The following is a 12,106-nucleotide window of genomic DNA, read 5'->3' on the forward strand; positions in this document are numbered from 1 at the left end:
ATTAATCTACTGATCAGAAAATAGTGAGATGTGTCAATCACAACTACCCAGAGCCCAAAGTGACAACTTCACAATGCTTATTTTGTCCAATCAATAGTCCAAACCTCAAAATTGTTTAAAAAAAAATTAGAATTAAGATAATAAAGGGGAAAAAACAGAAAATCCTCAAATTTGAGAAGCAGGAAGCATGAAATGTTTTAACATTAACTTTTGCATGAAAAATACCCGTTGGGTAGTTTAATTTATAACAAAGCACTATATTTTATAAGCACTTCATATGTGTTGTATGCACAAATCTGTTGAACTTGAAAAGTAACTAAAATACTGCACTAACTCAAGTACTTAGTTACATTCCACCACTGGCCAGCAGTACTAGACTAATATATGTGGGCCATTCATCAAGAGGAGCATGTAATTGCACATGTATGTTATCAGCTGGTCAGTCCGCTTATTATGACCCATAAACAACTCCCTTGGTAGAATACAGATACAGTGTTTGACTCACTGCAGTATAACTAGCACAGGCTGTCTTTGTGTTTGTTACCATGTTGGGTGAAATAAAGAGCAACTTTATTCACTAAAGCCTAAAGATAGAAATAAAAAAACAACAACAACAACAACAACATATGTCCCCTTGTCCTTATCTAACAGGAGGAAGTTGCACAGGACAAAACAGACTCAGTGGCATCATTTTTTTTTATTCATGTCTACTTTAATTCACATATTAATCCAACAAAGGCTGGGGTACCTATAATAATAATATAGAAAATAAAAAAAAATGAGAACACATTAAAAAGTCAGTTCAGTCTGTTGATCAAGTGTCCAGATTTCAATTTCCATTTGAAAGCCTGAAGATTAGTTTTTGTCAAATATTATCATAATTGTCTTGATCTAGCTGTCAAATAAAGGCTCCAGATGTTGAGGGTTTGTCTTAAAGTTTTGACTATTTGATGTTTCGATACAAAGTTAAATGCTTTCCCAGGCCTCGTGGGAGAACAGTCACAATACTGGATCCTGATTGGCTGAATTCACCGGTTTGTCTGATTGTCAGGATCAGAGCAATTACTGGATTAGGGGACTCTGTCTAGATCTGACTGCAGAATAAAGATGGACTCCTTAAAATACAATGACGCCACATTGACATGACTCACTAAAACATGATCAAATGTGAACTTAATCCTTAAAAAAATATCTTTGATTACTTATAAATAAAGAAGTTAGGCCCCTTTAAGTTTAGAACAAGCACGCTGACAGGTGACCTGCATCTCTTTAGTGGCTCCTGTTGTAGAACTGTCCGTGGTGCTGAAATCTGGCTGCATAATTTTCACTTCTTTGGAAGGTTTCATCATATTTAAGACTATGGCGCATTAATACGATGCAGGAGAGTTGCTCTAGCTTTGTTGAGCAAACCTTTCAATCACATTTTTTTCTGACTGTATCTGCCATCAAAACAAAACTGCGGACGGAATGATTCTTCTCTGTTAAGATGATCATCACCCGAGTTGAACAGCAGCAGTGTCTTGCGGGCTAGAAGATGACTGTGATCCTCCCCGGTCAGTTTTAAAGATGCACGGCTGCCTGGGTCTTATTTGGTCGGCTTGAATTCTCCTCATTATTTGCTCTCCGGAGCTTTGTGACTTCTCCCTAAAGCCAATTGGTTCACGCCTGGTCGGTTAGGGGCCTGCACAGTGATAGCAGTGCATAAAAAGATGGTTAACTGGCCTCCAGTCGGTGATTGTTATGTTTTACCATCTTTAAATACTGTATTGAACGAGGGCTGTTGTTATTATAATTCTCACATCATTAAAATGTCATTAAAATGGAAGAAATCAACAGGTGTGTAAACCGAGTATACCTATGACAACATCCTATTTACACCTGACTTGTGTTTTCTCGCCGTTCAAACCCCTCTAAAGCCTCTCTGCATTGTTTAGCAGTGACTTCTGTTGGACTCTCACTCGTTCCTCGTTGTTCAAGTCTATCCTATAGTATGTCAAGTATCCGCATACTGATGCTGAGCCCCCCCCCCAAAAAAAAAACAGATACACAATCCACTGGCCCCCTTTGTTAACGTCATTTCATTGACTGTTGGAGGAGAAGAGAGTCACTAATACAAAAAAAGTGAAAGAAGGCAACCCCGGCAACCATGATGTTGGTTATATTTGTGTAAAGGCTATCAGTGAATGACGAGGATTAGGACGAGTTAAGGAGATTATGTCACACATTCACCATTCACCCGCCCCGGCAGCCACCCACACACACACACACACACACACACACACACACACTTAGAAATAACTGAAAATGTTATTGATCTGTGAGAAATGGCAGCGTGATTTTCAGTGTATTAATTCTAGAAACATGAATTCTGCTTTTGGGGGGGTCTCCTGTTTTAATTTGGCAAATGAATCCAATACGACAAGTGGTCGTTATAAGACAAAGAATATGTAATCCTTTAGGAGAAGTCGAGAAAATAGTCCCCATCATTAAAGTGTATTGCAGCCTTTATTATGTGGACCATTTATAAGTGGTAAATTAAACACAATATGTGGCTATGCGCTTCCCATTGAGAAGCTGAGGCTTTCTATGTGTCCTTGCAGGAAAATCAAAGGAATATTGTAGTGATTTCTCCTCGGGCTTGTTAGTCTCCAGCCTGGGCTGTTCAGCTAAAGGGCAGGTTGAAAGACACAACAATGGCTGATTGCAATTAACTACGCCTCTCCGCCTCGCCCCTGTCCGCTTAAATCGACACTTTGTGAGTCCATATGGCCTTCAGTGTACCGTGGGAATGAACACAATTAAAAACAGAATATGGATTTCTGGAGTTACCCGGCGAAAGCACAGCAAGCTGTCAAGGTCAGGGTGTCAGTGAGCGGGCCCCGCAGCCCCGACCCAGACCCTCCGGACAAGCCGGGCACGGTTTGCACCCCGGTGTCCAAAAACCGATCACTGACTGCAGGGGGCGACGGGAGGTGTGCGACACCAGAGTGGATGTTGATAACCCTTAAACCAGTTTAGCCTCTAGTTAAAGAGAGTTAGTGAATCAATCAGTCAATGAATGAATCTGAAGGCATTGAGGCACAAGAGAGTAAATTAAAGAGCGTATCGAAGTATTACTATCATTGCAGTTTAATTATTTATTGAGTGGAATGTAAATGTACAATTATCTTTATTACAGTGAATGCGGGAGAGAAGTCAAATAAAGAGTGTGACAGTAGTGGAAGAAGTGTAACAACTAAGATTGAAATATTTTATTTTAGATACTTTAATTGGTTTATTTATGTATTTTATTGATCGAGTGCGCGTTTTTATAAGATATTAATGATTAGAATGCAGAAGAGTCATCACTTTCAATTTCCTGTATTGTTTTTATTAACTACACTGATTAAAATTAAAAGTCCACAACTTTTTTTTCCTCCTTTTTATTATGTCACATTCCAGGAGGCTTGTTTTTAGTGCCAATACTCTGTTCACTGCTGCCCAGCTGAGGGGCTCTAACTTCAGATTGACCACATTAATCAATCGATGGCAAATCCTTTGAATGGACACCGGTGAATAACAGCAAAAAAGCACCTGCAGCAAGTCGAAAAACACTGTGATCAATGAAGCTCCAGGCGACTTTAACAAAGGAAAGAGAACGTCATTACGTGCAAGATGTGAGATATTATAACAAATATCCGGTACATCAATAATGCAAAAAAATCAGTCACTGATCCGTGACTTCAGTGACTCACCTTAAAGCCTAAGGACTGCATGTGTAAACAGTCATGGTCATGTGTAAGTTTTCTTCAAGTTTTCTTGTGTTGCATTTTATTTTATTTTGAACATGTGATGTTATATTTTGAAGTGTGTGTCTTCGACAAGGGTTATTGTGGGTTTATTATACGTCTTTTTTAGTTGGTGCACGCAGCCTAAATAAATGAATCTAGACCTAAAACATATTGAAATGTTGCAGAAAACATGCTTTTGTTGTTGCGTTGCCTCTTGATCCATGAGCAAGGCACTTCACATCACTTGCACACACATTCACATTCACACGATCGGCCACACAAACACACACACACTCACACTCACACACACTCACACGCGCGCGCTCCCTCACACGCCAGTGACGTCAGGCTGGAGTTTGGAGTAGAAAGCCAAGTGGATGAAGGAAGTGGAGATCTCCACCCTCCAGCCTCCCCCTGACACTTCTCACAAATATCACCGAGGCTTATTTGAGGAACTCGCACCACAAAGTCACGTCGTGCCCTGGTTTTAACACGCGTTCCCCTGTCAGAATATCCGAACATTGATTTTTCTTTTTTCACCGTCGGATGCGCTTCAGGCAGCGTTTTCCCCAACTCCAACTTTATGCACCGGCTGGAGGGCTGCTGTCGCCGTTAACCGGTCGCTGTCCCGGGGCTGCAGTCCGGTTCTCCGCCCGCACAGGGACCCTGCACATCGGAGGCGGTTGTCTGATACAATGTGCAATCGCCTGTCTTAATTTGGGGGTCCTCGATCGGAGAACTGCTCTCTGTCAAGTTGGGCAACTCGGGACACTGACTCGCCGATCTCATCGCTGCTGGTAAAGATTTCCAGGAAAGTGCTGCGGTTTCCCGAATTGTATTGTATTGGTTTGTTTTTTTTTGTCAGCAAGAATAAGAAGAGAAAGAGGACATTTTTCACTCTGAACTTTACTGTTAAGTCGAGTATCCATGATGAGCAAACCCGCCGGCTCAACAAGTGGCTGTCTGGATATTCTGAATGTCAAATCAAGTAAGTGGCGCTTTTCTCTCCTCTGATGCCTCAGCAGAATGTCGAGCAGCCCGGTGTGTTAGAATAAGAAGTCTGTGACGGGCCTTTCTCTGGCGTGTAAAACAAAAAAACCCCCAAAAAAACAACACGAGAAAGCTGCTGCACCTTGACTGCACGGGTACTTGTGATATGTCTCATGTCGTCGGAGCTTCACAACAGTAATGAAGTCACTTCGGTCCTCGTGGTCTGACAGAAATGTGAGTGGTGATCCGTGGGGAATAGCTGTCGTCCGTGTCTTTTTCATGAGTAGCTACACACACACACACACACACACACACACACACACACACACACACACACAGTTGGCTGCGGAAACTTGTGCCCATGACTGACCCGCAGCCTGACTGGAAAGCCGTCTCTTAAGAAAGATCTATTTTTTGGAAGGCTGAGAGGTAAATGAAGAATAATCGGTGTCCATGCTCCGAATATTCCTCTTCGTCCCACTTGATGCCACTTGTTGCCTGTAATTTCATTTCAAGCGATGTCTTTAAAAGAGTGATAACGCGATAAACAGCGAGATATTTAAATCCCTGATAATGTGATTTTAAAGCTTGATTGTTCTCTGGCTGTACTGCTACTTTGCTCTTCCAGACAAATTAATAAACAGCGCCTGTCTGACTTTATGTGACTGAGTGCGCGCGTTTCTGTACAACTGTAAAAACCTTTCATTTGTGTAATTAATCATGAATGAATTCAGGGGTTCTAAATTAAATTGCGGAGTATTTTCCTCGTGGTACAATACATTTTTCTTGAGCTTTAATGTTTTAAATTAAATTGGAATTGCTGTCTTTTTTTCCTTAAACCTTTGCAATTATGTTAGGCCTCATAATGAATTCAAATTAAATCACACTTAGATTTTAATATCGGCCTAAAGTGGACTACAATTCTGTTTTAAAAGATGGAGGCATTTCTGTTAAATTCACATGTGCCTGTGTGTTTCTTTCAGTATTGTTGGACATTTCCAAACATGCGTTATTCGTGTCCAACTGTTGCTTCTGTTCTCTTTTCTCCTCAGGTGCTCACGTTGTTATAGATGAGCAATATGTTTTAAATTAGAATAAAAACAAGACACACTCCATCTACTGTCATTCAAGTTCATACCCACGGTGTGGGTGGTCAGCGGGGACATTTCCTGAACTCAGCAAAACTTAATTTCCAGTTCTTTTAGCAGGTTTTCGCCTTGATGGTGATTACGTTAATAGAATATGCCATATATCTTCAAGCAATTACTGCGCACAATGGAGACGAATTGGACCCCCACAGCGGGAAGTTAAATACATTTCCCCCCTTCACAACAAAATTTGTTCGCAATTTTATTTAATTGACTCTCAGCAATCTACAGTTTTTATATTTGTTTGAGCTCATCTTGCGCATTTTTCGTTCATCTTTAATTTAAGAACGCTTAAAACTTTTACTTCGGGAGGGCGCAAATGAACTTGACTTGCTGAACTTTGGTTTATTAAATATCTGTTCATCACTAAGCGTCTCCAGTGAGTAGTTAGTAATGTAGTAACATTTTAATTAGTAAAAAAAAACATCTAGATTTCTACCTGGCCTACAGACAACTACGAATGGGGATATAACTTATCAAACAGCAGGTTGAATTTTTAAAATGACTCCCGCGATGAGGAGATGACTTTCAACAGGCCAACGCTTTCTTATGCGGAAACTCTCCCCAGACATAAATGCTACATATAAAAGTTGCTCCTCTCCATCTTATAGCAATTACACGGCTGTGGCCAACAGTTAAATAGCCTCCATGGCCTTCTGATTCTTAATAATCTGGCAATTGAAGCCCTATAACTCTCTCCTGGAGTCATTGTTTTCGCTGCTGAGTGGTTATTCCCATGCTACCCTTTTTGACGGGTCACTGGTGAATCAATGAGCAGGTGGCAAAACGTCAGTGTAATTACATAGACGGCTTTTCCCTCCAGAATAATAAAAAAAAGACTCCCTCATATGCATACAAATATACTTCTATAGATTTGAATACAAAATCTTCACACAAAAAAAAAATCATTTTTTTTCATCTACACCGGGGTCGATTTACATACACTTCATTTGAGTTGGTGAAACGAGTTGGTGCGCATTATTCTCATGGTGCAGTGTCACTCCCTAATCCTGGGGCCTATAGACCTGCGGGATAAAGCAGCTGTCGAGTCCCATTATGAGGGGGAGTTGGCAGCTTGTCGAGATCCAGGCAGTCAGACGAGGTTCAATGGGGGAAAATCATTAAGTTAACACTTTCCCCTAATGTCTCCATTGTGCGCCCTCAGGCTATTGTCTTAGAGAGCTCAGATATGACGCTTCCCACCGGACTTTATTCTTGAAATGTGCGCAGTGAATTCCCATGGTCGGACAAGGTGCGGGTCGGTGTCCAGCGTGTGTGTGTGTGTGTGTGTGTGTGTGTTGTGGGGTTGTCGGACAAAAACAAGTAATTTGTAGGACGATTAGTCCATAGACTCAACAGAGTACATTTTTGGCATTTACTGTATGTCCAAGATGCCAATTCAAGCAGCTAACCTGAAACTCACTTCATCGAAGTACAGAGCTGCAAAACTCCTTAAAAAAAAAAAAAAGCAGTAAAGCAGCGATTTCAAGTTTTGTCTCAACATTCATCTTTTAACTCATGCAGATCTTCAACATTCATGATACGCAATAGTCACAATTTGCCATGACATTTCATTCTTTTAACATTGAGCCGAATGATGCTCGATATTTCAGTGGATGTTATCTAATTGAAATCTGGGCCTTCCTCAGGTCGGATTCTGGACATCCCATGCAAAGTGTGCGGCGACCGCAGCTCAGGGAAACACTATGGTGTCTACGCCTGTGACGGCTGCTCGGGATTCTTCAAGAGGAGCATCCGCAGAAACAGGACCTACGTCTGTAAATCTGGCTCTCAGGTGAGGCCCCCTCCTTATTTCTTATATATTCTCATTTAAGTCCTATAGGCTCGTGTTACCCTCCTTTTTCTACACAGGCCTGAATTGGCTGTGGCAAAGGGGCAACTTCTAGTACATTTTTGCATAGTTTTTGTGGAGAATCAAGCAAATTGGGGAAATGTAATGGGGGTCCGTCACGTTCACGAAATAATATATTATTAGTAAGCTATACTGCATTTGTCCAATAGATCTGTAACAGGATTTAAGTGACAGGACGTCCCTGGTCCTCATCCCAAAACCATTCGTTTACGCACTGAATGCGCATTTTACGCGCAGATTCTGTTTGCTTCTCCCTCCTGGCGCCGTGTTGATGAGCCTAATTGTGTCATGCCTCTACCATTAAGTATTGGGCTAAACACGGCGCTGCTATAATATACCACGTGTAATCCAATCTAATGTGATGAGTCGAAGGCGAGGATTTAGGCAGCAGAGGGCGGGATAGAGTACTTATCCTCCGGGACGAGGCCGCGCCGGAGCCGCCGGGGAGCAGGTCGATGACTACACGATAATAGCCCGATCTTTCACCTGGAGACTGGCCTCCCGGGAGGATAATAGCAGGACCATAGCCGAGAGAAATCCAGCTGAAGGCTCTCTCTCTCTCTCTCTCTCTCTGTGTGCAGGGTGGATGTCCCGTCGACAAAACTCACAGAAACCAGTGCCGAGCGTGCCGCTTGAAAAAGTGTCTGGAAGTGAACATGAATAAAGACGGTAACCGGGCTTAATTGAATTATCACTTTGGCCATATGCACGCCATGTATTGGCGTTTGGGTCCCAGGTGGGCAACTCGGATGGAAAAGTGCATTAAGGCTCAAAATAAGTCCCAGCTTGATAATTACTTACTCTTATTTTAAAGGGCATAATATTTATACTTATTAATAGATTATAGCTCATTATAGCCAATTATTTCTTCTTTCGCACAAACTAAATTTGCACTTTGAGTCCTTAATTTTAGGAACAGTTCCGTTCAATAAAACAAACTGGTGGGCTACCTGCAGTCACTGGAGGGGGGGGGGGGGGGGCAATAAACAAATGAGACAAATACGCCGTTCACTCCTGCAGAGATCATTCCTTTACTTTGTGTCCCCGCTGTCCCGTTTCACAGCTGTTCAGCACGAGAGGGGCCCCCGGACGTCCACCATCCGCAAACAGGTCGCCCTATATTTCCGGGGCCACAAAGAGGTGAACGGGTCGTCGACCCATTTCCCGGGATCCTCTCTGCCCGGCCCTCCCTTCTTCACCACGGTCACGCAACTGGAGCCGCACAACCTGGACATGAGCACAGTAGCCACCACGCCGGAAAGACAAGCCATCGTGGGTCTGGCACAGCCCACCCCGAAGGTATATTTTGGGATGTCTTTTAATTCTTTTTTTTTTTTTTTAATGATTTCTTTACCTCTCAGGATTGAATAGTTTTAAGTTCTATTTGGCTTGTAAGCAGTTTTCCAGTACACTTTCTTTAGAGTTTTTAACAGGCATTTTAAGTCATTTTAAAATCTAGAATTATCAGAAAATACAATTCCTTTAATAGTTTATGACATTCCGTGGATATTTGTATTATGGCCTTCCCAAATGTTATTATAGGATTACAGTTTTTTCAGGGTCAGAAGTTGAAATTCTTGTCCTGATTTAGCAGCTTATAATCTGCCTATTAGATTTCTCACTGTAAATCCACCACAAGCAACACTAATAATTATAAAACCAGGTGCTGGGGCTTGGAATTTGACCTTTGTTGTTCACCATTCTCTGCACTGTGTTTCATTGTAACATAAACTGATTCGTGATGGCGATGATCTCTTTCACTTCCTCCAGTATCCCCATGAAGTCAGCGGCACCCCCATGTACCTCTACGAGGTGGCGACGGAGTCTGTGTGTGAGTCAGCGGCGCGCCTCCTTTTCATGAGCATCAAGTGGGCCAAAAGTGTTCCCGCGTTCTCCACCCTCCCCTTATCTGACCAGGTACTTGGATGGATGGGCTGAGGGAGAAGTTTAGAGGAGAGTTTTCAACAAGGAGTCCAAATATGATCCTGATGGGGCCTTTTCAACCTGAAGAGCAGTCAAGGAAAACTGTCAGGAGACGATTTGGCCTATAACTGACATTAGATATTTTACTATTCAGTTTAAAAGATGATGTTAGAAGCTGGGACTTTCACGAGCTTACCAAATGAACTCCCCAGAGCGCATTATGGAAAAAAAAATCTATCATGTTTTATGCAGGAGTTACTATTGCACTGGTACTTAATAAGATTCAAAAAGGGTTAAAATAGAATAAATCATTGCTGCATTGTGATATAGTTTGTTTAGGTTTAACACTGAAACAATTCCTCTTTGCAGCTGATTCTGTTGGAGGATGCTTGGAGGGAATTGTTTGTTCTGGGCATCGCGCAGTGGGCCATTCCTGTGGACTCCACTACTCTTCTTGCTGTTTCTGGTATGTACAAGGCACGACAGCTTATCTGAACACGGGCCACTGACAGGCCTCATGTAAATGTGTTAGCACAGTCAGTGACTGCACACTGCTGTAGTGTTATCCTGCATAATGACAATTTCTCCATATTTCTTCACAGGAATGAACACCGACAACACAGAGTCTCAGCGGATGAATAAGGTCATGTCTGAGATACAAGCACTTCAAGAGGTGGTCACCAGATTCAGACAGATGCGTCTTGATGCGACAGAGTTTGCCTGTTTGAAATGCATCGTGACATTCAAAGCTGGTGAGTGCTGTTTTCTCAATGAGTGTTTTACAGTATTCTCATTTAACTGAACAAGGGCTCAAAGTCTTTTACTGGAAACCATTATTTGAAGCTTCTCTGCTGCCTAAACCCAATTCTGGACAGGGGGAATAAAAGCAAAATGTTATTTTAGTATGTCATTATTTATGTATTACACCACCCTCATCAATAGTTAAAATCCTGCCTCCGTCTTACAGTTCCTACGCACGGCAGCACTGAGTTAAGAAGTTTCCGCAACGCCAGCGCCATCGCCGCACTACAAGACGAGGCGCAGCTCACTCTCAACAGTTACATACACACCAGGTAAGATTCGGCTAAATCAGTCAGTCAGTCTATCTTAAGCTCACGCATGTTTCACGCCCGTGTTGCATCGTCTCCAGCCACATTCATTATTAAGTTAATGAGGCAATAAGCCACTGTAGTCTCCTGTAATTGTGCACAGGTGCGACGGTTGAACCTCATTGTTCATTAGCAGCTCTTTGTCACAGGTGTGCGTTAATTGGATAGGCTGTGTCAGACAGTCTGCACACAGAGCTGGAGAGAGGGGCTGTTTTTGACCCCCCAGTGATGTGTTTCAGGTACCCGACTCAGCCCTGTCGCTTCGGGAAGCTGCTCCTGCTCCTGCCGGCGCTCCGCTCCGTCAACCCGTCCACCATAGAGGAGGTGTTCTTCAAGAAGACCATCGGCAACGTGCCCATCACCAGGCTCCTCTCCGACATGTACAAGTCTAGCGATATATGAATTCTCGCCATCTGTCCAGGCGCATGGAAAAGACTCGAGCTGAAGGTCCAGAGACCCACCCAGCAGTCGACAGAATGTCAAACCATAGCAGGTGTAACCATGGGTTGAATTTTTGCTGAGCACAAAATCTCTTTAGGCTGTCTTAAAATAGCCTACTTAGGCCTAGGCTCCATTGAAACAAAGACTGCAACACAGCTGGAGTTCACCAAGTAGCCTGTTAACAGTCGCTCTAGTTAAGGATTAGCATGTAACTTTCATTATAGAATTACCTGTATGATACTGAAATACTGCAATCTCTGGTGTGGGCACAGACAGCCTGCCGTGTTTAAATGTCGCCGAAAGACTCTGTAGAGCACCTGCCAAGTATGTCTGACAAAGAAATGTTATATATTTAGAAGTTTTTTCGAGTGTCTGTGAGACCAATGAGCTTGACGACCAATTCAGTCTTTTATTGCTGTGTTCAACCCCAATGGAGGAAACCAAAAAAAAAAAAGATGACACATGCGCAAGGGGGGATGTGCATCGCTGTCCCTCGATCCGGTGCTGAAACCAAACGCACGGGGCGACGAAGAAGAGGTGCCAACTCTATGAAGAATTTGGGGGGTGGGGAAAGACTTTTAAAAGGATATGCTTGCATTGCCTCCTGACTGTAAAACTACATTCATCTGAAGATAGTGTTTGTATTTAAGTGGTTACTGTCCTGTTTGTGTCAGTGTGTCCTGTTTGAGGCGCAGCATTAAAAATGTTTAGGTCGACTTTGTGAAGTTAGACACTAACACTGGATAAAATAATATTCAGCACTTGGAAATGTTTTTGTGGGCTGTGATGTTTTTATTCTGCTGTAAATATTTGGAGTTATGACTATTTAGAGTTGTAACCAAGAGAATAAAC

At 42.5% G+C, this 12,106-nt stretch overlaps 1 protein-coding gene across 2 annotated transcripts; it reads left to right on the top strand.

Annotated features, from left to right (window-relative positions):
• Positions 1-4,697: 4,697 nt before the first annotated feature.
• On the top strand, positions 4,698-11,215 carry nr2e1 (nuclear receptor subfamily 2, group E, member 1). Of its 2 annotated transcripts, none has more exons than XM_070925917.1 (9): positions 4,698-4,758; positions 7,558-7,703; positions 8,363-8,450; positions 8,845-9,080; positions 9,552-9,698; positions 10,074-10,170; positions 10,307-10,456; positions 10,672-10,777; positions 11,053-11,215. In XM_070925917.1, exons 1-9 carry the CDS (start codon positions 4,698-4,700, stop codon positions 11,213-11,215), a joined length of 1,194 nt encoding a protein of 397 aa, XP_070782018.1. The 2 variants fall into 2 exon arrangements, with proteins under 2 accessions (XP_070782018.1, XP_070782019.1); XM_070925918.1 differs by having other exon boundaries at positions 4,701-4,725.
• The last annotated feature ends 891 nt before the right edge of the window (positions 11,216-12,106 follow it).

This window comes from Enoplosus armatus, chromosome 19, assembly GCF_043641665.1.
Source record: "Enoplosus armatus isolate fEnoArm2 chromosome 19, fEnoArm2.hap1, whole genome shotgun sequence".
NCBI classification, from domain to species: domain Eukaryota; kingdom Metazoa; phylum Chordata; class Actinopteri; order Centrarchiformes; family Enoplosidae; genus Enoplosus; species Enoplosus armatus.

What these genes read in the sequence shown, in the direction of transcription:
- nr2e1 (XM_070925917.1), top strand. Translation starts at nt 4,698, where the DNA reads ATGATGAGCAAACCCGCCGGCTCAACAAGTGGCTGTCTGGATATTCTG. An exon ending in TCTGTAAATCTGGCTCTCAG is followed by an intron (nt 7,704 to 8,362) that starts GTGAGGCCCCCT and finishes CTCTGTGTGCAG; the next exon opens with GGTGGATGTCCCGTCGACAA. An exon ending in TACTCTTCTTGCTGTTTCTG is followed by an intron (nt 10,171 to 10,306) that starts GTATGTACAAGG and finishes ATTTCTTCACAG; the next exon opens with GAATGAACACCGACAACACA.